The following is a 25966-nucleotide window of genomic DNA, read 5'->3' as shown; positions in this document are numbered from 1 at the left end:
CAGATACTGAGCAATAACATTGAGAGGTCAGTTTTTTTCCCCATACAACTTTACATATAGACATATCTTATTCTTAAATATCTTAAATCTCATATAAAATAATTAATCAGAAAACAGTTCTATATACAAAGACAAGAGTGCACAAGATGGAGTTAAGACCTGGTGTGCATGCTGATGTGGTTTGGCTAAAGCAGAGTTTGTGGTGTGATTTCATGTGCTGTTTGGCTACTTCGTTTTTTTTTTTTTTTTAGTGTTGGCTTTTCTGCTAAAATGTATGACTTGTTTGGACTGAAGCATCACACTCAGTATCATCATTTATATAAGACACAAGTGCTTCTAAATCAATACTGAGACTTCTTTGCCTTCTCTTCTGAGCACCAATCCTTCAGAGACTGTGTGGCCTTCTCTGTAACAAAACAACGATCCATACGTCAACCTTAGCCTCTCCTGACACAAGTTAATTTACTCTAACAAGACAGTGCCTTTTTCTGGGACAGATTAAAAGACAATCTGAGATAAAAGTCTTGTTAAGTGCAGGTTACTGGTGGGAAATGTTAGAAATATTTGCTGTGAAGTAAGATTAATTTGTAGGTGTGAAATAAACTTTGGGGTTTGGATCAAGGATATCCTTTTGTTATTGGTAAAACAAAACAAAACCAAATACAAATATGTACGCTCTGGAGCTGTCAGGTGACAAATCAGAAATGAATTAAAAGCTAAAGGGATTGCATTTGCTCTGGTTTGCATGTTATCTGACTTTGGCCAGTGCTGGGAGAGGTTGAAATGTTTCTGAAGCTTTTATGAGGAAACAGTAAACATTGCTCATTGTTCATCTATTTATGTTTTTTTTTATTTTCTTACCTTCCAAAATTCATTCTCTTCTTTTCTTGTGATGTTTAAATGTTTAATTTTATAAATAATCAAAAGCTGAGTTGAACAGATTAAAAACTTAACCTGTCTCCATGTGCCAAAAATGCACTGGATCAAACAACTCATAGACATCAACTCCCTATCCACCACAGCCTGGCTGCTTCTGTTGATGTGCCGTCATTCGATTCCCTTCAGGAAAAGAATAAACAGTGAAGACATCATATCGACATCACGATCAATACCAACCTTGATAAGAAGACGCTGTGTTTCATTTCTCTTTTTCTACAGCTTTTCCACAACTTCACCGACATCCACCCACCACTGACAAACAACAGTATCTTTGAATATTATTTAGAAAATCTCTAGAAGATGTTCACAGTTGCTTGACAGAATGGCAAAAAATACCCATATGAAGTCTAAAATTGCTGGTTTAGTCATCTAAAACATGGATGCCAGGAGTCTTTTAAAGTACTGGAGGCTCACTTTAGATGTAGACTATTGGTAGTTTCAGATTCAGTGTAAAAAACATCTTGCAGCCTTTTGCCTTTGAGCACTAACACACATATTCATACATACAACCATTCATTGTCTTGTGTGTATATATATATATATATATATATGTAGAGAGAGAGCGAGAGAGAGAAAGAGAGAGAGAGAGAGAGAGAGAGAGAGAGAGAGAGAGAGGGAGAGACAGGTCTGTAGTAATATGGAACAGTGGAAATATCTTCAGTTACATCTGATGGTAATGATGCGATATACGTTTCACAAACTGTGATGAAAAGATTCTGTTCTGTCTTGCATCATATCAGATTCTGTACAATAAAACAGCACACATAAAAACATGTGGACATTAAAATAAAACTTTCTCACGCTGATTGTGATGTTCAAATGTTCAATTCTCTTTTTTTCTTTTTTAATCTAAAAAGGGAGGCGAGGATTCGTTTTGGCAGGACGAGGCAGGAACGCTGTCTCCATCCCCTGTTTTTTCCTTCCCACACTACACAGTAGTTTCATTCTTCCAGGGTCCGGTGCGTATATTCCCTGTGCTGTCTGAGGTGTACAGGAGTCCTTCATGCAGGCCCCCTTTTAGAATCCCATTCTGATTGGGCGGGTTCTGGGGGTAGGATTGTCTGCGCGGGGCGTGCATCTCCAGATGGTGATGTGTTGCCATGGGGTCCTCCTCTGCAACTTTGCCGCAGCCGCACAGGAACACGCCTGTGTCTCCTGCCTCTGCTGGACACAGAGAGGGGAAAAGGTCTGCCTTAGCGCAGCAGATGTGCCTGTGGCAAGGGTTATGGCATACCAGAGACTCGTGCGTGGTGGCTGCACCAGCATGGCATGTGTGGCCCTCATGGGCCAGATGTGGACAGATGTGGGTGTGGCGCTCGTGTGTGCTGTGCGGGCTGTCAGTGTGTGAGCTGTGCATACTGCCTCCATCCACGCTGGAAGGGATGTGATAGGCGTACTCTCTCTCCCCCCCTGCTCCACAAGCAGCAGCCCCCGCTCTGCGGCCGAAGTGTCGGCCTTTAGTCCTAGTGCTGCTCTTTAGACAAGGGTGCAACTGGATCCCCGGTCGGTAACCCTCGGCGTCAGCGTGCAGCAGCACGTGGGTAGCCGCGGGTTCCTCCTCCATTAGCTGCTGGCTGTGCAGGGCGGCACAGCATGGTGTCACTGGCGCCAGACATGTCATGTGATTTTGTGAGGATGGAAGAGCTGCGTGCTTACAGTGACCTAAACTGCTGTGGCTGCAGCTCATCAGGGCCTTACCCTGACACGGGGAGTCATGATGGCAGTGGGTGTGACTGTGACCGTGCCCAGGCGTATCTCCATTCACATTGACCTTGGGCCGGGTTTGAGCTGCCCCGTGCGCACCAGAACAAGAGTTGGTTTGTCGTCCGGGACAACAGGAGCACCAGCAATGCCAGACATCATCACGCTTGGCACAGTGATGGATTAGGATGAAGAGGCCAAGGGTGACGGAAAAGGCACCGTAAAGGCAGCTGAAGATCATATCCAGGAAGTGGCCCTGTGACACGGCTAGCGCCCCGAAAGTCCAGGTGGCCAGGAACAGGAAAAGGGTGAAGGCCGCCGTGCGTAGCTGAGCTTTAAAGGAGTGCTCATTGGCCAGCAGCGCAGGATTGATGGGAACGCCGGGACAGCCGGCAGGGCAGTGGCTCCCACTGGGTGCGGCTCCCAGGGCTCCAGGTTCAGTTCCCTGGTGGCAGAGGGTCGGGACATCGCCACCAGCTAGCCTCTGCTGCTCCTCCGTCAGCTGCTTCAGCTCGTACTTCTTCTCAGGGTGACGCCGTAGCTGGATGAAGGTGCAGATGAAGTAGATGCATGTCACCAGGACGATGAAAGCCACAGGGCCAAAGAAGGCTCCCAAGCTGGGCTCCCACGCCATCCAGCAGCTGCAACACACACACACATACACACACGAAAGTTAATCCTAATCTTTAAAAAAAAAACAAAAATGTTGAAAAATAAAAATGTGTGGTCATGCTTGGAAAAACGTGACCCCTCATGACCATGCAAAAATGAATAATTATATTAGGTGCTAACATTAGAACCACTTCAGGCTTACCTTGATCTTGTAAAAGAGAAAACAAACTTGTTATTGAGTAATAAACAGTTATAGTAGGTGTTACCTTGAGAAAGCAAAAGGCCAATTACTTTATTTAAAGAGATAAAAAAAATATATTACATGACAATGAGCTTCGTAAAAACAGAATAATTAAGTAGTGATCTTGAGTTTAAGGCAGAAGAAGTGCAAGCATGGCTGCTTGGCTTCATTATTGAGCCATTTTCTGTAAGACCTTTACAAACATCGAGGAGGAGGAGAAAGAAGAAAAGCTGTGGCCTCGTGTTGGCTTTCTAGCCGGGGTTTAAATCATAAGTTTGATTATGGTTTGCTATTAGATCGATTCAATGAATACTGAGTCAGTGTTTGCCACAATGCAATTTCAATTTGATTTAGGAGAAAATTATTTACAATATTACGTTCTGATTTAACACAGTTACCTTCATTCACATTAAAGTACAAAAACTACATTTTTATTTTTTTCTCAGCCACATTCTGTTTGCTTAGCTTTACCATTTTTTATCATGTAAAAGACAAGTAAAGATTACAAAGATAGTAAAGATTAGACAAGATTAAATAAAAAATGTTTAAAAAAAAATCAATTCGACTAATCTGTTCTTAACCCTTTAAAATTCCCAGAGTCCTGACTGAATTTGGGAAACAAGCTTTCAGCGTTGCCGCCTGCAGCCTGGAACTCATTATAATCTGAAATGAAAATGTCTGAACTCATTTCATTTTACATCGTTCGTTCTTTTTTACTTTCCAGACAGCGAGAAGATTGTGAACAGTGTCTGTGTTTTTAATTGTTTCTGACCTGATTCTAAATTCTTAATTATGTATAAATGTATTACTGATTGTTAATTTATGGTCCTTTCATTTTTCAATCTGTATTCTAAGACATGTGCTGCTGACCTTTTGACCAAGTCGCCCTTGAAAATGAGATGTCGATCTCAAATGGGACTTCAACCAGTGTTGTTTTTGGCAGGCATATCATGGTTGAACACAAATAAGAACAGAATTTCTGACAGTCTGTGGTACCAACACAACTTTCAAGCTCTTTTTTTCTCTCATGTTCCCGTGTCAGATATGCACACCGCCCTCTACCATATTAGATGCGTAGCTCTATCAGACTGGGGCTGAAGAAGAAGAATAAGAAGAAGAAGAGCGGCCACTGATGTCACTGTCCTGCGCCACCCGAGATTGCGAATTCAAAATGAATTTGGCAACATGTTTTGCGGGGCAGACATGAAAACGAAAAAGCAATGTCCTTTACGTTTTCTTTTTAGTTGCATCATAAAAAGAGCAGTTTTGAAGTTGAAAATAAAATGCAGTTTGGATGATCTATTATTAATTTTATTTATGAGTCAAATAATGCAGCTATGATCTTAAAATGAAAAAGCCTTTCTGCTAGTGCATTTTAATTTTCAAAGTTGACATTTCAAATTGAATTTTGGTACCTATTTGCTAGGGCATGTTTGGAAAATTAAATCTTAAATGTCCTTTTCTTTATCATTTTAATGAAGTTACTAAATGAGCAGTCTTAGAGAAGAAATTGAAAATGCAGTTTGTATTCTTTATTATTCATTCTATTTATGAGTCAAAAAATGCAGCTATATGCTGAAAATGAAAAAGCATTTCTCTTAATCCATTTTAAATTGAATTAAGGTACAGAATCGTTTCTATCAGAGAGCCATTTGTAGCTCGTCACCGTCTCGTTATCGTCACGAAAAAAAAGGTTTGTCAACGAAATAAATTTATCACTGACGAAAGCAACACTGACTTCAACCTGGATAAATAAAGATTTAATAAATAATAAATAACATTTTTTCACAATAATGAATTTTCATTAGTCATTATCTACAATTAAGGGATGCAGGTAAGCTGGAGCCCAACCCACCACTTAGCAGGTGAAAGGCGGGGTCCACCCTGGACAGGTCACCAGTCCATCGCAGGGCCAACACAGAGACAAACAACCACTCACACTCACAGGGAGAATTTACAGTGATCATGCATGTCTTAGGATGGTGGGATGAAACCAGTGTATCCAGAGAGATACACGGGGAGAACATGCAAACTCCACACAGAAAGGCCACTGTCTGAACCTCCTTCAAGCCGAGGCTCGAACCAGCGACCTTCTTGCTGTGAGGTGAAAATAAAGATGAAAATAAACCTGTCTAAGCTATCTTTACAACTTGATTTGGAGTAATGCTAAAAGTAAGTGTTATTCCATTGTTGTTTCAAGTTTCAACCATTTCACTTTTTTTACTTTAATATTAACTGTTATCTTAACCATTTAATAAAAACAGCAACACTGATTGTTAACAGTATTGTCCAAAGGAAAAAAAAATGCAATGAAACCTTTCCTCTTGCTTTTTATTAAATAGTGAAGTATGTTTGACAAATTATTACTGTATAAATATTTTATCCATGCTGCTAATGACTCATTGATCTCTGAATGTATGTATCTATGTAGATAAACGCACTGTTAAACTCCAGCTAACTATCCATCTATAAAGCTATATTCGTAGGAGCAATTACAGAGGAAAACACAGTGGAGACAGAATGGTGCGATCTATCAACAAAAGGTATAATTTCACCTTCAGAGCAGAAGAAAATGCAGAACTTACTATGGTGCTTGCTCCCCGCTGCCGTAGTTGTCCATATTGATGGCTGCTGTGACCCCACAGATGATGAGGGGCACTCCACCACTGACTAAATAAAACCTGAGGTTACAGAGGGAGAAACAGAAAGAATCAGATGGCATGAGTAGAGTTTGAAAATGTTTGGTGTTATAAGAATTTAGCTTTTTAATTTCATTTCAAAAACACAGACACAGATGAGGCTAAGAGATGTCATTTGTTACACAGGAGACAGATAATCTCATCATCTCAGAAAAAAAATCAACTATAATGAAATAAATAAATAAAAAAACCTAGTCTCACTGCTGTGGGCTTGTCACTGTGTTTGTGATTGCACTCTTTGGGCGTCATCACGCCCAAAGAGTGCAATCACATGTACACGTGTTGTGTAAATTTCATCATGTAAACAAATCTGCTTCCTGTCTCGTGATGAACCAGCCAGCAGCATCTGCTGCTCGCTCCGGCTCAGGAGGAAAGTGAATTTTAGATTAATTTATTTTCTCCTAACAAACGGACTTTCAGTCAAGGCATACTGGAGAGTTGAGCTGCATTTAAATTACACAAGAGGAAGTGTTGGTGGAGTGTGACGACTCGAGTGGCCCATCCTGCTTGGCATCAGCAAGTACTGTTGTGTTTCCATCATCCATATGGTGAAAACAGGTGGATACACATCCTGAGCTATATCTACATCCTGGCTGGCAGGCTGTTGAGATGGATTGAAAACTCTGCTTAATCTCGAAATGGCCAAGAGGTTCATTGTGTCACTGCTCATTTTATTCAAGTGTTTAATAAGTATTTTCCGTCATGATGAAGTCCATAAGAAATTAAGCATAAAGCTGGAACAGATGAATTGTTACAGGCAGTTCAGAAGGAGTGGATTTGACACTGAAGGTGAAAGGGGGAAAATTGCACTATTCATATGACACTTTTATGTAAACTGAATGAAGACAAGGACATCCACCATGAGCAGAGGGCATCTGCAGGACAGGAGGCTGCAGCTCCATGACTGCAGTATCAGAACCCTCATTTTTCATAACAGCCACTTTGTAGATGCATAAATTATTAAGAGAGGGACAAAGAGTTCAAGCTATGTACTGTGAGAGGATGCTAACCCTGTCTATGAGGAACATTTGAAAAGCACCAGAAGTGACGTTGAAAACGAAGATCCTGAGAGTATGGCTGCAGTGTTCAAACTTTGGTACTGCAGAAACATGGCTAGTGGCCATTTACTACAAAACTGATTTGTAGGTCTACGGTAAAAGGATAAAGAGTCCATTCTGTAGGATATGGATGACGTTCATTATGCTTTCGATTCTGTCCTTATTTCTTTCAGTTCAAGGCATGATTACGGAACTTTGAAGTATCTAATGAACTCAGAAAAACAGAAGAATTTGCTGAAGAACAGCTGAAAGTGACATTGGCAAAAGTTTTTGTTCCGCTTTGTGAAACAGCTAACAGAGAATTTCTGAGAGGTTATCTGGTGAAAGAACTTAAATGCCTTACAACATGGTGAAAAAAGAAATACAAAATGAAATCTACACAAAAACAAACAGGCAACCAGTGAAAAGACCGAAGATGGGAATAATGTCTGCTCTCCTTTTGGTTTTTGTCAGTACTCGAGCTGTCCTGTTTCTAATTAGCTGTAGCTGATTAATTGTGTTCTTTGCTCGGCCAGAGAGGAGAGCAGCCTGCTTTTAATAAAAGCATTAGTTACCCAGAGTGAGAAATACCCTTAGTATGAAGATATCTTTTAAATAATAAAAGTTGATTTTGACCCTACATATATGAGCATATGACCTACTATAACATTATTTTGTCCTCATGCAGGCCTCTAAGTAAACTATAATGCTTGCATCATAGGAAGTGAAGTTTTATAAAAATCCTTGCAGACACAAATCTCCTCCCCAACAGATCCCGCTCTGCACTGTCCTTGTCCTCACTCTCTTTCCTGTCATCCACTTTCCTACATACCACTATGCTATTTCCTCTTTCGTCCTGTTCAATCTCAACCTCTGTCACAATACTGTAACCTTTCGACCACTCCATCTCCCTCCATCGTCACCCTCTGTTTCCTCTGCTCTATGTCCCTTTCCTCTCCTCTTAACAATCTTTCCTCCGTCACACTGCAGCCGTCCAAAAGAATTCAATTACAATCAAGATGTTTGTCTGAGCTGGTCAGTGAGAAGAAGAGGGGCGAAGGTGGCGGTAATACTGGGCTGTCACTGTCTCAGAATGGAATGGTTCCCCCAGGGGACCCTTCTCCAGCAGAAAGCCATTTACACACCCGTCAGCTAGATAAGCATAAATGAGAAGAACTGGTGGATGTTAAAGTGCCAAGTGCTTTATTACCATCATTCCCACATATCCCCACTCAGAACGACTGCTTGTATTTCCGAAACCTGTTCCCATGAAAAACACATGCAGATTCTCTGTCTAGTATGTGTGACTATTTCAGTCTAACTGCCATCCCCGTTTTACTCAAAAAGATGATGCATCACTTTAAAAGTCTTGCTAGTGAACTCACTTTGGCATAAACACACACTGTTTCTCCAGCTTTAGCACACATATATTAATTTCTTGGCCAATCCAGTGAAGAAGGTCTTTGTCCAAATGGCAGCGCATGCAGAGCTGTGCTTTTGAGTGAGTTTAGAAGCTGCAATCATCTGATATAAATAGAACCTGAAGTGGCTTTTAGACAGATGCTATTCACTGAAAACCACTCCCGCCCTTGTTCTTCTGCTCATGCACTGTCCTCTGCTTTGGGATGAGGCATCATCCTCTCGCTGGACCTGGTCCAGGATATACATAGGACAGCTAGGGACAAATGATGGTCATTTCCAGCTTCGCAGAGCAAAGACTTCTGGGTGTAGCAGGACACAACTGTCTTGTTCAGCTTAAAGTGCAATAGTGAAGGACTGAATACCCTCTAACAGGAACAGAGATCTGGCTTCTAGTGTTGTGTCTACACATAACAGGCAACTTAGCAAAGATCCAACTGTAAATTGTATCTTTGAGCTCTTTGTTGCCTTTTGTAAAGGCACATCATTTGTTCTCATTTATTTGGTGAAAAATGCCAAAGATAACACAGTTTGACAAGAACAAGGTGATTCTTCGAAGAGCGCTTAGCTAAAAACTTTGCAACATATTCTCAACATATTGTGCATATTGTGCATTGGGCTGCACACTGGTACAGTGCTGGTTCCCGAACCAAATTTTAAACCAGCCGGCACGTTCACACACGAAAAAAATAAAGTTGGTTCAGAATCACTGTGGGAACTGTGTTTCCCAATCGCAAAGGCTGCATTCACCCAAACCCTATACCACTGTGTTACTCACGTTTCAATAAAGTACAAAAAGAAAGACGAAGCTGAATGCAAGAGCATTTCTGGCTGTCAGTGTTTCGTAGTATTGCATGCCGTGTTTCAATAAAGTTAAAACAAAAAGAATGCCTGATAAACTGGACAGCAACAGCCACTATACAACCGAGGAAGTCGACCAGGTATGACCTCCCCCACCAGGGTCTTCCACAGATGAAGGCAGCAGGTTGACTAGAGACAGACAGATGGATGGACTACAGATGGATGATTGATGAACGGATGTCGATCAACACTAAAATCATTCATTCATTTTAGCGTAAACCTGGATGTCACTGTGTTGTGTTGCCTGGAAACAATATAAATTTTAGTAGAAAAATTATGTAAGCTCATGTTGACATGCTAACCTCTTATTCATTGTCATCTGAACATAGCTTATTATTCATTTTAGTAAACCATCTGGTTATAATGGAGCCTGACCTAAGCCCCTAAGTCAGAAAGCACTGAGGTTCTGAGACTTGAGAATAGAGTCGGTGCCAGAACCAGAACTGTGTCTGTGTCTATAGTGGATAGAAGAAGGAAAATCAGGCCTAAAAAAATGCATCTGATCTATCTCCACAGGCTGTCAAGAAGCCATTCATAAGGAAACAGGGAAAAAAGGCCACGGTATAGCAAATGACACAATAACTGGGCTGAAAATCAGCAGCAACAGGTCTGATGGAAGGATGAATCGTCCCCAGAGCCTGGACCCCAACATTATTGAAGCAGTGTGGGATCATCTAAACATAAAACAAAAACTAAAGGCATTGACCTTCAAGCTCATTTCTTGACTTGAACTAATTTAAAACTTCTTTAAGGTGATCCTGATGACATTTACAGAGATGACTGCTGCTCATGAACCACCTACACTGATCTAGAACTGGTTTATAAGCCACACTGTTTCCTGGTCGGGTAAAGCCAGACGAGCTTTCAGACCCATTTCCGATCTTTGTGCTAAGCCGAGATAATCAGCTGCTGATCATATTTAATGGACTCATTGGGGTGAAATCAGTCTTTCCATTTAACACTTGATCAACAGCTACATGTAACAGCCTATAACAGAGCTCTCATTTCATTGGTAATGGGCCATTTTGTAAAATTTATTGAAAGATATTCTTCATTCTGCTATTTTATTTTTTCATTTCCCTTTCCTCTTGTCTAAAAGTAGCTCTTCTTTATGATCTAAATCCAGTCCACGGTATAATATGGTGTTATTTTACCTTTACCTAATTCTGTGATTTAAAGTGTAAAATTTTCTGCCTGTTTGAAGTTATTATATTTGACTTATGAAGGGAGAAGCTGTTGGTGACATTTAACAGATGCTGGTGATTCTGCACAGGAAGGGAAGCTAAAACTCGACGCTGGAGAAAAGATCCGCACCCATCACATCCAATGACAGGCGATTAATAGCAAGCATGGAGGTGTTTAAGGTGTGTGTGGTCCAACACACTGTGGCAGATATCTGACAAAGGTCAGCGTGCCGGTCGACTGGATATGTGATCAAATGCCGTCAGAGAGGAAGGATGGGAAGAGAACTGGATGAGGAGGACCAGGACGGCTGTTGGGAGGGAGGAAGAAATTGATTTGTCTCCAGCTGCTAAGTCTCATTGCATGAGCCTGTCTGATGGGGAGCATTACAGTCAATCACTGTGGATCAACTCCACTGCTGCGCCACACAATCCTCCCCTCCCCCACCCCACCCCACCCCACCCCACGCCTGCCCCCAGACAAATTATCTCATTCACAAGCAGTGCATGATGGGAGAGCCTCTGGAACGTTCCACATTAAACCCCCCTCATTCACGCAGGTGTCAGAGGATTTGCTTTGCAAGGAAGCTGTCGATTATAGGTTGAAGAGGGGATCCTTATCACTCCGAGTCCTTATCCACAAAGACTTTCCGTGCCTCTTCAGAATCATATTACTGTACAGAATTCAGTATTAATAATGTCAGACGTGTGATATCACTCCTTTACAGATTTGTTACAGATATTAGTGTCAGGTGGTAGAGCACAAGGACATTCACAGTGCTGGACTAAAGCAGAGCTACACCTTCCTGTATCTGCCCTCTATGGCTAAGCTGCATCCCTGGAGGAAGAGAAAACAAAAACGCAGCAACATGGTGGCATCTTGCTGATGCTGCGCAGTGACTCCAGGTCTTTTGCAGTTCATAGACAATGATCGACAACAAAATGTGGATGCCCCTGTGACTGAAAGCATCTCAGTTTCCATCCAAACGATATACTGTGTGGATCACACTGTACAATATTGCCTCCGTTTTGGGTTTTGGGCTTTTGTCTTTTGTTTTTTGTTTGTTTTTTTTTCATAACTGGTCTTATTCAGCATCATGAGAACAGAAAAATGGTCTGGCTGCTTTGTTGTGCTGCAATGAATTTGCTTTGCTGAGGTGAGCTTAACAGAGACAGTAAGGCTCCCCACTTAATACTTGATTATTATTCTTTAGTTTGGAAGTAATATTTTAATGATGGACATAACAAGGGAAAGTAGAGTGTGAAAAGAAGAGAAAAAGAGAAAGAAGAAGAAAAAGACACAGCTACAAACGGCAACCACTACAACTGTTCAACCAAAACAGAAAAAAACTAGACAGAGAAACTTGACACTTCTGTAAAGTTTTATTCACGCCAAGATAGTGTGGGACTCGGTTTGAATGGCCTGGGGACTGCAAAAAATTTCACATCTTCATTTCGTTTGGTTTGCTTTCACACTGCACATTACTCAACTACCTGAACGATATCACACAGTTACAGCAAATGCTCACTAGGGGCAACATTCCCCCAGAATGACTACTGACCAAGAAGGAAGAAGAAGAAAAACCGGCTCATTAATTGGCCAGGACCAAATATGGCTCGTTCACTGCAAGTAAACAAAGCAGCAACATTAAAATGATGCAGTCTTGAAGTTTCTGTTTTTACTTGGTGTTTAATCTTAATATGAACAGCAGGAGAGGCAGCGAGCTATCCAGCATGTCATGCTACGATGTGTTCTATGTCAACTCCTCTCTTTGGTTCACTGGATGGTCTGTTTGCTTTCACACTGTAAGCGAACTGCACCAGGGTTCACTTGCAAGTTATCAGGAGCCCCACCCTTACAGAAAAACCACATGTATTCAAGATGTGATCCACACGAAAGTTCTCTAAACCACGTGTTTCTATATGTCCTTCACATGTGAAGCTAATGTGGATTTTCTATAAGTGCTATAAGAAGACAAACTGAGAAAAACATGAACAACAACATTAACTCTGCTATTACATGAACCTAGCAAGCAGCAGGCTGCACAGACAGCTGCATGAAAGAAGCTGTTTTCTAAAAGAAGTTAAACTAAATAAATAATTAAATCAGTTATAAAATTAAAATATTCTACAGTTTATAGTTCATATCTACGTGCCTGCACAAGTTTTATTTATCATAAAATTTCTGCTGGATTCAAGACAGGAAACAAATCATGGCAGGTCAAAGTTTTCCCTTTTTCTTTCATCTATAGAAACTTTAGGGTGACATTGGCAGTTTGCTTCAGATCAATATTTCTCTTCTGGTAACAATACAGAGCTTCATCTTGTCATCCAGTATTTTTACATATCTACAGGTATTCATGGTACCATGTGTCTGTAAATGACTTGTCATTCATGCAGCTAGCAATCACCAGTCTCCTGCATGGGTATTTCACTGGTGAGATGATGCGTTCAAGGTTCGCACAAAACATGTTCCAGAACCAAGTCTTGTGCATTTGTACAGTTGCATTTTATGCAAAAAGTGCACAATTTGCAGGGTCAGTAGAAAAAATGACACTGCTCTAATTAGTGAGGATGTTTGATTACATAAATAATTAAAAAAATAATCTTGTCTTAAGCCCATCTCATGAATGATTACTGCACTAATGTTTAACTGATATCTTCAGTGTTTGGATTGATCGATTGGTTGATGGTTGCTATTCACTTTTTTATGCTTATTCATGGATCACTGAATCAATTCTTTCACCTCCATTAATTACTGGTGCTATAGAGGTTTTTATACCTCCTGATAATGTGTGTCCTATTGATCTTTTAGTTGTATTTTACAAAATTTATTAAAACATACAACAGCTCATCTGAAGCTCATTCTATAACATATGTATTTTTGTAGCCAGAATTCTCAGAATTTTACATTATTTTTAATTAATTTAAAAGGAAAATACTTTTCAACATAAAAATAATGCAGGTAATGAATCATGAGGAGATATTACAGAAATCAATGCACCATTTTACATGAAAGTAGATTAAACCTGCTCCAGTCTAATTCCTGGTTTTCAGGAAAGTCAGTCTTATCATTGCTTCCATGAAAATGCAGCCGGCTGCACACATGACCGTTCAGCTGCAGTTTAGTTTTGACAGTGAGAAATTAAAGTTAAAGAATGAGTATGTGAAGTGATTAGAACTGTTGGACTTAGGAAAAGTTTTTTTTTACTTTGTTAATATAAGTTGCAGGGAAAAGAAATTTCTGTGAACAAAGTTATTCTTATTCCTTATAAGTCAGCTTAAGATGATTTTCCCATTTCCACTTGAAGCAACAGCCCCTGGGTGTGTCTGCTCATGTCGACTATAAACGGCCATGAGAGTGCTACATGTGTCACAATAAGCTTCTAAACTACCCCATAAGAAGCAAGTCAGAGTAAATCTTTGTATTCCAGTGGGGTTCATATCAAGTGCAAACCCTCATGCTTAAATAAGTTAATGTGCAGCAACACACCATATTTTGAAAAATATTTCCTAAGTTCAAGGAAATGCAAGCGACTGAAACAGCCTGCAATTTAAATAGCTTTGAAGAAAAGACCCTTTAAATCTGAAAACAAAATCAAAAAGGACAAACATACATTTGTTATGGTGTGTTCTCTGTTTGCCTCCGTACCTCTGCTCTCCTCTGAATTTCTCAATGAAGCATCTGCAGTCCTGCAGCACAGCTGCAAAGTGCAAAAGAGCTCACACAGCACCCTTCTCACCGCAAAGGAGAAGCACCGCATGTGTCCAAAAGCTGATCCTCTTAAACATGCCAAATGTTGGGAGTAAGCAGAAAATGATGAAATGGAAAACGGGGGGGGGATTACAAAAAAAGCTGAAATTCAATTCAGTATATGTGTGTTCCTCTAAAAGACTAAATACATTTAGATTTGTGATAAAGCTCCTGGCTCAGCAGCCTCCTGGGTGACTGAAGTAATTAGTTACAGCACTGGTAGGATGCGGTGGTAGCAGGTTGTTAAAGTCATTTGCCTCCCCACCCCTCTTCTTCTCCTTGACTATCATCAGCCCTCCTTTCTGCTCACTAAACCTTTCAGTGTAGCAGGAAGTGTAAAACAGAAAGAAAGAGCCAAAACATTTTCTGCACATGCAATTCAGTTACTCCTGATGCTTCATCACCTTTAACTGTTAAGCTTGTAGCGCTTATTGTCATTTCTGGTAGGCCCACAGACTTCTGGTGATTGAAGTGGGGGAAACAAAGCACTTCATGTTATACACACAACTTAAAAGGTGGACATAATGTCATGTCAAATCCAGCCACTGATTTAAACCTCTTCTCAACGAAAACGCCCTGTACAGTGCAGCATGAGATATGTGCAGTACAGAAGATCTTTGCACATGTTAGGAAGCACCAATCCTAACATGTATCACACCAAAACTGATTAAGTTAAAAGACTCTTTTAAGCAATGTCATCCAAACAAAACACAATTCAAACCCCAAACAGCATACAGTATATATATATATCTGTGGGAATATAACAAAAACATGAGAGCAGCACTGTCCACTTCAGAGCTTCTGCCAATTTCTCCACTTCAAGCAAACCTCAGATAAGATATATCAAAGCAGAAACTGTTGATCACTGTAGGACAAAAATTACATGAGCTTGCAACCAAAGAGTAGCCAAATAAATAAGTAGAAAAATCAGTAAGTCATATATTACGTCTTCCTGTTTGCTGTTTTCTGGAGAAAGCCTTTATTTTACTTTAAAAAAACAACTCTGCTAATATGTTCTATGACTCTGTCTTTGAAATGAATCCAGAAAGTCATGGTAGTTTTCATGAAGATGGAGGAAGTTTTATAGTTAAATATTCACTCTTCCTTTCATATGCTATCTTGGGCTTCACTTCTTTCTGGATCCTTGTGTTTCTGAGGTGAGTTTGGGAGCTATACCTGAATTCTCCTGACTAACAGAGGTGTCCATCATCATCAGCTGATGGTTTCCTGAGATATTGACTTGTGCTTATTGTACATTACTTTACTGATTCTTAAATGAATTTGACTTAAGATTCTCTGGAATTCACTAAAAATAATGTACTTTTCTTGTATGAGGAGATAAACATGCAGATTTTTCACTGTGTTCCAGGTGAATTTACTCTGACTTGTTTCTGACACAGAATTCAGAAAACGTATGAGCCCAAGACATACAGCCTTTGTAGCTGTGAAGATATACCCCACTTATTCTAGATATGTCATTTCAGATAGGAGGAAGAAAAATAGGCCTAGTCAAGAAGAGGTTAAGGAAAAAATTAACACAACAACAGAGTAGAAATTGTTGCCAGGTGTGTTCTGTTTTCTTCAAATGAATTCAAGGCAATTGTGAGCATTTAAATCGTCCTTTACACCAAACATTTCAACAGTTTGTCCATTCTTATAGGTAATTTCAGGTGTTAGAAAGTTTGCCTTTCTGTTTGGCTTTCCTAAAAGCAACTTATAAGCTTTAGACCTGGATTGCTTCTAATGCTGTTTTGTTGAGCAACAGGTAGTTTTGTGAAGAGGAAAATGTCTAAAAATGACTCCACAGTTACTTTTTAGCAGTATAATAATTGGTAGGTACAAGATTTGCTTACTAGTGTTGTATTTAAAAGCTAAAAAGGTAAAAAGATATCTACCTTATTCCAAAGATTTTTCTTTTTTAAATTTTTTTAATTAACTTGTCCTCTCGAGCATCGTGACAGCAGAATGACGCGGTGTTGTTTCACACAACACGGCATCGTACGAATAAATTTATTTTGCCAAGAGGAGCCTTTTGGATATGAGAGCTCCTCTTGAATCTCAAAGGTTGTTCATTATTTTTATTCTAGATTTTTTTTGTTTGTTTGTTTATATATTTATTTATTTTAAATATGTTTCTTGCCAATTTTGCTTATAATTGCTGGCCCGGAGCAGAGGAACAGCAGAAGAAAACAGCTGGACAGAGGAGAAAAGGAAGTGAAAAGATAGAAAAGGGGAGAGGTAAACAAAAGGTAGAAAACAAACAACTGCAATCAAACCCGAGAGCCACCCACCGCCCCTGGTTAAAGCTGATAAATTGAGGGGCTGACACCCATGCAGCTCTGGAAATATACAAGCATACTTGTCTCCTTTAGGTGGCCAAAATATGAAGTTTACCCTTTCATAGCTGCATGAAGAAGTAGTGATAGTTGTTTTGCCATGTCAGCTTAAAATGTGGCGATATGACAATTTGTTCACATCACTGCTCAACAAAAAGGATCAAATTAGTTTAGCAGCAAAGATAATTATCTTAACTACTTAACTAATTCATTACTCGCACACAATTTTTTTTTAATGAAGAATGTGGCTAATTACTATAAGTGCTCATCTATTACTTTGAGTTAACTACTGTGACTTCCTGCTCACTTGCTAAATAGAATTCATGCAGTGTAAAGGTGCTAATCAGATCAGAAGCACAGCAGTTTGTAACACAGTTTGGATGCTTACTCTTCTGAACACAAGAAAAAAAAGGTGTATTTTTACAGGCATATAAGTACTAGATAGATAGATAGATAGATAGGTAGATAGATAGATACTTTATTGATCCCGAGGGAAATTCAAGACTATGTCTTTTCAGTACACCTAGCTGAGTGGTAGTGATCATCTAAAGCTTACAGATGCACTGTAAATGGTGAAAGCAATGCTCACAACAATTACAGCAAACAGCCGACTATCAGTCCCCAGAGGAAAAAGTTACACTTTCTTTGAACTTTCAAACGCATCTGGAAAGAATTGCATGAGCAATCAAAGTCGGATGAAGCTTTATTGAACAATACTGACAAATGACATTTAACAGTTATTTGGCCTAACAGCTTGTCAGCCTTAAATAAGCTGTAGTTTGCAACTTGAATGTCACCCAGCTAAACAGGCTTCAGTTCAGGAACTCCTTTAATATCCGACGAGCATCGGCTAAATTTTCACATTATTTAAATAATTACCATTAAAAATCTGAGACATTACCATGAGCATAAGTGGAATTCACAAGCAGAGCCAAACGGTGTGTACAGGAGCACTGAAAGCTATCTCACTACAGTGTGAACAAAGCCAGGGGCTTGAAAGCATGCCAACTAGCTGTGGATGTCTCTGCAGATAAACGATGCAATAACTCATCTGTATAAAGCTATAGCTGCCCTCTAAACAAAACACGAGCCAGAAAATACCCGAGAACAGGCAGGAATCAGACACAAGCATGCAGGGCTCAAACATAAAACTGAGTGCACAAACATCTGCACACATATTTGTGTGAAAGAGCAAGTGAAGGGAAACTGTAGGCTTTTGATGTCTTTGAAACAGTGTTTACTGATAACGCTGATTTACATATATCACAGAAACAAATTTATAAAACTGCAATCAGGGCCTCCGGATAGCTGATTAGAGTCTTTCGTGGACTGACTGGTAAAAACTTCTTTATTTAAACCTGTGACTGGTGCTCTTATTAACTCCTGTTAAAGTATGAGGCGCCATCATGCCAAGATCTAAAGAGCTCTCCAGGACCTTCAGATAGAAAGCCTTAAAAGCCTTCTGATAAAAGTAGATAAAAGGTGGACGCCTGTGCGCCTGGCAAGGGATTTGAAAATATCTTCAATTAATAAATCATTCCACTGCTTCTTCTAATGGTTTTTTTCAAACGGCTGGCAATTTATCATACTGAGGAAAAAAAAAAAGAAAAGAAAAAACAAAGTTGTGCATAAAGCTTTGATTTTGCACAAATAAACCTTAGAGCTCTTAGAGTCAACGTGGATACAACCACATTCGGAAGAGTTACATGTTACATGGAGGCGTGCAAGTACAAATTCTAAGATGCTGGACCCAGTGGGTTGACATGCCTTTTGGGCCAACACCTTTTATGTATTGGTCTGACTTGTCTACCAGACTCAGTAGATCTGCAGCCCAGTGCTGGGCTAAAATTAAACACTTTCACCTTTCACTCTGGTCTTTTCATACGTCTTTATACGTACAAATAGTCAGCAGAGAATTTTCTTTCCTTACCAATGACCCATGAAACACATTGATCTGCACCACATTGGTTCTTTTCTTTACTGACTCCAGGTCAGAATCATCAAAAATAATTGACATGTTTGCCTTTATCAGCTGTGGTGGATGATGATGATGATGATGATGGTGGAAGCTGTGGCAAGTTGTGCTGATTTCACATCACTGAGTTTGTGTTCTGAGTCAAAAGACCCAGTAAACCTGAGCCTTAGTGGTGGACATGCTAGCTGTTTACAAAGTTAAGACGAAGTAATGACACATCATAAAAACAGCTGTTTAAGTGCCACGATAGTTTGCGTTGTTACACTGATACAAAGTCTAACAGTGAGCCCTTTTATAGTGTTTATCTGTGGAACAGAGGACCTGAAGGTGGCTGAATCGGTTAAAACCAGACTCAAGACCGATCGTTTAGCCTGGGTTTTTAATTTAATGTCTTATGAAATTAATTTAATTAAAGAGGTTGTATTTTATTTTATTATTTAATCTTTAAATCAATATTTTTCCCTTTTATGTGCTTTTCTTTTAACACAATCAGTTTATTTTGTTTTCTGTGTACTGTTTTTATGTATTTTTATTTCTATTGTTTTTTAATCTTATTTTATACTTTTATACCTGTTGCTCTTATTTGTTCTTATTGCTTCTAGGTTTATTTCCTTTGTTTTTACTTTTTTATTAACCCCAGTGTTTTCATTATGGGTATCCTCCAAGCCAGGGACACATGCCTGCTCGGTCTGCATGGTTGTTGCCATGGTGATCGTCCTGATCTGGGTGGTTGGGGAGACCTGAACTACAGCCCTATGGTCGCTATGATCTGGGCGGCTCCTGTGGTGGCCGCCTCTGTGGTCTTGGGTGGGGGGCTCCCAGTGTGGATGGATCGCTTTCTCACAGTAGTGTCAAGCCAGATATTAGGGAGTTTTTTGTTTTGGGGGTGGGGTGTATAAGCTTTGTGTATGAGTGTTTAAGAGATAATGAATGATTAGGTGCGTTTTTAATTAGGTTAAGTTACATGCTTGGGTATGTGAAGCTTGTTTTTAATTAGCAAAAATTTATTTTTATTTATTTGTTTTTGTAACTTTTACACAGCTGCTTTCTTTGGAATGAAAAGTGTTATATAAATAAAATAACATGATTTGATTTGATTAATAAGATTAGTTGATGTTGTTTCCAGCAGAACAGCTGGTTAACTGGTCATGTTCACTGGGTAAAACAGCAGGTCTTAAATTTAGTTCTTTCATGTCTTCCTGAACTAATTCATCTTATAAAAGTAAGAACATTATTTTTTATTTCTTGTAGGCTGTTAGTCAGATGGTCAAAATTTTTGGTCAAAATGTGTTAAGAGTCAGCTTCTGTGTGGGTGTTTATGGACATTCATTAATTCATCATCTGTACCGCTTCATCCATTAAGGGTTGCTGAGCCTAACCCAGCATTTAACAGGTGAGAAGCAGGGTACACCCTGGACAGCTCACCAGTCCATTGCAGTGTTTATGGACAATATACAGACATAAAACACTTTTTTTAAGATTGTTAACTGACATTTTTGTCCATATGTTATACTGCTAGAGTTATTTGTCTCTATCAGAGAATTCAATATTTCTGGACCTGCCTGCATCAGTATGTTAAAAAAAGATTTCCATTTAATCTCTTGTTGAACATGGTTGAGATAACATCAGAGGAGACAGCCTGTGAGGAAGAGGAAGAGCAGGCAGCAAACACAGACATGATGTTTGTGGACAGTTTTTATCTGATTCATCTTTCCTCATGTCTGTTCTTTCTATTTCATTTCTCCCTCAAATACACATTAGGATAAATGCTGCACACTGCTGGAGTATAGATGCTTTAATTAACAAATTGAGCTTTCTAGAATTTTTAAATGTGTCCAATCTCACTGATTCCTGCAAACTCACTGCATGGTTTTAGTGGGCTTTTCAAGGAGTTGCACAGTTGCTATACACATTTCAGAGAGCACAGATTTGTAGCGAGTATGATCACATATGGGCCATTCTGGGCCAAAATGCCAGGGCCCAGACTTCTTCCCAGTCCATCCCTGAAAGGAGGCTACACTACAGTTTGCTGAATATGGAGGACAAAGAACTTGCTTGTGAAGTGTGAAAAAAACCAAACCAAACTAAACTATGTGAATTTCTCGTATAATTCCCCATCCACATTTCTGGAGCTGTCTTTGCCAACAGCATCCCGAGGCTGAGAAATCGTCTTCTTGGATGCTGCGTCACTTTACAGCTGAGTTTTGCTTTGCCAACTTGTCACATGGTGACAACGCATTGGCAGTTCTGAACGTACACTATGGCTGAATTATCAAAGATGCACAAGAGGGCATTATCAGAGGACAACCAACCAACAACAAAAAGGAGGACAGTGTACGAGCTAATAACTCTTTCACTGATAGTCCTCCCTAGAATGCTCTTGGAGAAATGCCAAAGAGTAAATCATCTCACAGGGAAATGGGAGGACGAGTAACAGGCAGAGCCCAGTCTGCTGAGATTAGCGATGCAACCGGCTGGCCTGCTCTACCATCCAGACCAAGCACATCCTCAACCCCTCTCATTAGCAAGACCCAGTCATGGCCAGTCATCAGAAGGAAAACTAACAAATCCTCTCCACAACAACTGGACATGCAAATACACAACGGGTTTGCTCCACTGCTGCAGGACTCTGGAACTACATCTGATGATCGGAATGAAATCTCCCTACACACCGAGGTTAGACCAAAAAAGAAATCAGAAAGTAAAAGGCGACAAGAAAAGCAAACGGCTGGGCCTCAGACTGATTGTTGGTGACTTCGGTGTGAAAGACGTTAGAAATGTGTGTGGAAAACGTACAAAAGTACTGTGCTTTCCCAAGGATATGGTATCAGATGTGAGAGGCATATATTACGCAAATTGTGGCGGCACACCCAACTGTGGAAAACCTCATCCTGCATGTGGGGTCGAATGATGTGAAACAACAATCTGAGGTGCTATAGCAGGATTTTACTGAACTGCTGGATACGATCAGCTGTCTGGATGCCCGGATATTCATCAGTGGCCCTCTCCCTACCATCGGAGGAGGAATGGAAAGATTCAGTAGGCTGTTTAGTCTAAATGCATGGCTGTCGGCTGTATGTACCACATATCCAGTTCATTTCATAGACAACTTCAACTTCTTCTGGGACCGCAGGCACTTTTTTAAGACGGATGGATTCTGCCTGAACAGGTCAGGAGTGAAGCTGTTCGCCTCCAACCTGTTTTATTTTCTGAACAGACACTCTGTTCCCTTGGACAAGGACAACAGACAAGAGAGACCAAAACAACATGATAAGACAGAGCCTAGAGGAAACCTTAAGAAAAAACCACCTCAGCCCCCTCCTGAAGAAAGCCCCAAAGCTCTCAACAAGGACCCACCACCTTCATCTCATCATACTCCATCCAAGTCACCCTCCCTCTCCCCATCCTCCCCATCCCTCCTGGACTTCACTTCCCAGATGAAGCAGCTGGTCACTATTGCGACCAAACTAACCTCATGCCCCAGTATGCTTTTGTCCCCCATAAACCGGGGACAAAAAGTAGCTAAAGGCAAGGCAAGGGCAAGGCAGTTTGTTTGTACAGCACATTTCATGTACAGGACAATTCAAAGTGCTTTACATAAAACAAAGACATTACAGATATTTAGAATAGTAAAAGGCATCAACACATAATCACAATAAAATAATAAATTACATTAAAATGATTAAAAGCAAGATAAGTTAAAAAAAGTTACCATGCAGATTTCATGCATAGGCGCATGAGAAAAGAAATGTTTTTAACCTGGATTTAAAAATGTCTACATTTGGGGAAAGTTTAATCTCCACGGACAGTTTGTTCCATTTGTTTTGCAGCATAACAGCTAAATGCTGCTTCTGGACTAGTTGACCAGAGTCTTTGGATCTAAGAGCTCTGCTAGGTTTATATTCTCTGAACATATCACAGATGTATTCTGGGCCTAAACCATTCTGGGATTTGTAAACAAGCAGAAGGGTTTTAAAATCTATTCTGTGACTGACAGGAAGCCAGTGTAAAGATTTCAAAACTGGTGTGATGTGTTCAGATCTCTTAGTCCTGGTTAAAAACTCTAGCAGCAGCGTTCTGGATGAGCTGCAGATATTTTAATGCTCTTTTTAGGAAGTCCTGTTAAAAGACCATTACAGTAATCCAGCCTACTGGAGATGAATGCATGGATGAGTTTCTCCTGGTCTTTCTGGGAGACTAAACTTTTAATTCTGTTGATGTTTTCATGTTGTTGTTGAGCTGGTAAAAAGCAGTCTTAGTGACAGCTTTGATGTGGCTGCTGAAAGTCAGATCTGAGTTTATCAACACTCCCAGGTTATGAACTTGGTTGGCGATTTTAAGAGCCCGAGTCTCCAGGTGTTTGCCAATGCTGACCCTCTTCTCTTTGCTACCAAACAGAATAATCTCAGTTTGGTCTTCATTTAATTTTAGAAAATTCTCCTTCATCCAGGTGTTTATTTGCTCCAGACACTGACACATTAAGTCTGTTGGACTGCAGTCATCTGGTGACAGAGACACATAAAGTTGTGTATCATCTGCATAACTTTGATAACTAATGCTATAGTTCTGTAATATTTTACCCAAAGGGAGCATATACAAGTTGAACAGAAGAGGTCCAAGGACTGACCCCTGGGGGACTCCACAAGTCATGGCCACTTGCTCGGATTCATAGCTGCCGATCGTAACAAAATAACTCCGGCCTTCTAAATAGGACCTGAACCAGTTAAGGACCACTCCAGAAAGTCCAACCCAGTTTTCCAGCCTGTGCAACAGGATTCTGTGATCTACAGTATCAAACGCAGCACTGAGATCCAACAGAACCAGGACTGATACTTGACCAGAATCAGTATTCAACCTAATGTCATTTAACACTTTGACCAGAACTGTTTCAGTGCTGTGATGAGGTCGGAAGCCGGACTGAAATTTATCAAGATTTCCACTTTCATTTAAAAAGTCATTAAGCTCGTGAAATACAAATTTTTCAATAATCTTGGAAATAAAAGAGAGGTTAGAGACAGGTCTATAGTTGTTCATTATAGAGGCGTCTAGAGTCCTTTTCTTTAGGAGTGGCTTAATAGCAGCTATCTTTAGTGACTTGGGAAAAATGCCTGATGCCAGCGAGCTGTTAACTATCAGTAGGAGGGGCACCCAGCCCCTCCTGTGCCACCATGACAGCTTTATGTTTCGGATGTATGATGTGTGGAGGGTCCAGGCTGCATAGATAACAGCAGTCATGATTTTTCCCAGGTCCAGCTGGACCCCTGTTTATTAGTAGGTTAAAAAATATCTGTACTGTTTGGCAACAGAAGGAGAAATGCAGCTCGGTCAGAACTCAGAGAGCTGCTTTCTAAAAGGTTTCCAAGTAGAGTTAACATACCATGTGAGCCACAGCATGCCCCCAAACATAGAGTAAACAATTCTAAACCCATCAAGTTAGCTTTATTAAATGTTAGGTCATTAGTAGGGAAATCATTTTTAATTAATGATTTTATAACGGAGTACAACCTTGATTTATGTTTTTAACTGAAACCTGGTTAAACCAAGATAACGACACAGCCACTCTTATAGAATCAATCCCTCCCAACTTTAGTTTTGTCAGTGAGGTCAGACTGAACAGGAGAGGAGGTGGGGTTGCAGTTTTATTTAATGAATCATTTAAGTGTAAGCAGTTATCTCTTGGAAGTTTTACTTCTTTTGAATACGTGGCTCATCAGTTGAAAGCTTATTATAATATAATTTATCTAAATTTTTATAGACCACCAGGGCACTGCGCAGCATTTTATGAAGAGTTTAGTGAACCGCTGGCTACAATCTGTTTGGATTTTGACTGTGTAATTATTGTTGGCGATTTTAACATCCATGTAGAAAATCCTCAGGACAAAGCGACTAAAGATCTGGTTAACAGTCTGGAGAACTTTGGGCTGTCTCAGCATATAACAGAGCCCACACACATTAAAGGACACACTCCAGACTTAGTGATTTCCAAGGGTTTGGATGTTTCCATGGTTACTGTGCGTGATGTGGGCCTGTTTGATCATTATTGTGTTTTCTTTGAGTGTACAGTTCCTGTTCACACAAATGTCTCAACAGAGGTCATCACAAAATGATAACTGAAAACACGAGTGGAATGTTTAACCAGATCTTCTCTTTAACATCTGCCCTATCAGGGGGTTCAGCCAATGATCTTGTTGCTAGTTTTAATGCTAAAATGTTAAATATTATGGATGCTATTGCTCCTATTAAGGTGAAGGTTGTCTCTGGAAAGAAAAATCTCCATGAAGAAATTCCACACTGGTGAAGCATGAAAAAAGAGTGTCGGAAAGCCGAGCATAGATGGAGAAAAACAAATCTACAGGTTCATCATGACATGTTTAAAGAGAAACTCTTACAATTTACAACTAAGGAATGCAAGAAAGTCCTATTTCTCTGACATTATTAGCAAAAACTATCATAATGCTCGGGTCTTATTTGCTATTGTTGACAGGTTAACAAACCCTCCTGTGTCAGTAGCACCTGAACTTTATTCCACCAAGGCCTGCAATGAGTTTGCCAAATTTTTCACTGAAAAAATCCAGAATTTCAGACAAGCAGTTTGTTCATCAACAGCAGGTTCAACAGACATACCGTGTCCATTGAAAACCAGTTTAAGCACCATGACACAGTTTAATCTCGTTAACAGCAAAGATCTGGGCGACATTTTATGTCAGCTGAGCTCCTCCTCTTGCTGTTTGGACATCCTGCCCACAGGTTTCTTCAAAAAGGTCTCAAAGACTCTGGAGTCGGATCTGTTACAGATTGTGAACTTGTCTTTAATTTCCGGCGTCTTCCCAGAACTTCTAAAAACAGCTGTAATCAAACCTCTCCTAAAAAGGGACAATCTAGAGAAGACACAAATGAGCAACTACAGGCCGATCTCAAATCTTCCTTTTCTAAGTAAGATAATCGAAAAAGCCGTTTTTCATCAACTTTTTAACACAAAACAACTGCTACGATGTCTTCCAGTCAGGTTTTAGACAGCACCACAGCACTGAGACTGCTCTGACCAAGTCATTAATGACATATGTTTGAATACAGACGTTGGAAAAATGTCAGTGTCAGTCTTACTGGACCTCAGTGCTGCATTTGATACAGTTGACCACAATATATTGCTTAAACAACTGGAGAACTGGGTGGGCCTCTCTGGTACTGCACTATACTGGTTTAAATCTTAT

The 25966-nt window shown here is 40.1% G+C and overlaps 1 protein-coding gene across 2 annotated transcripts in view; it reads right to left on the bottom strand.

Annotated features, from left to right (window-relative positions):
- Positions 1-1498: 1498 nt before the first annotated feature.
- LOC121655127 (adhesion G protein-coupled receptor A3) overlaps positions 1499-25966 on the bottom strand; it is a 204533-nt gene continuing 180065 nt past the window's right edge. For both annotated transcript variants that reach the window (XM_042009561.1, XM_042009562.1), the window contains exons 18-19: positions 6079-6174; positions 1499-3281 (exon numbers count right to left, since the gene is read on the bottom strand). In XM_042009561.1, coding sequence (XP_041865495.1) covers positions 1868-3281; positions 6079-6174 — 1510 coding nt within the window. In that variant the 3' untranslated portion in view covers positions 1499-1867. The remainder of the gene's footprint in view (positions 3282-6078; positions 6175-25966) is intronic.

Source organism: Melanotaenia boesemani, chromosome 16, assembly GCF_017639745.1.
Source record: "Melanotaenia boesemani isolate fMelBoe1 chromosome 16, fMelBoe1.pri, whole genome shotgun sequence".
NCBI classification, from domain to species: domain Eukaryota; kingdom Metazoa; phylum Chordata; class Actinopteri; order Atheriniformes; family Melanotaeniidae; genus Melanotaenia; species Melanotaenia boesemani.
The sequence above is the reverse complement of the archived record's forward strand: the minus strand, read 5'-3'. Positions and strand labels throughout refer to the sequence as shown.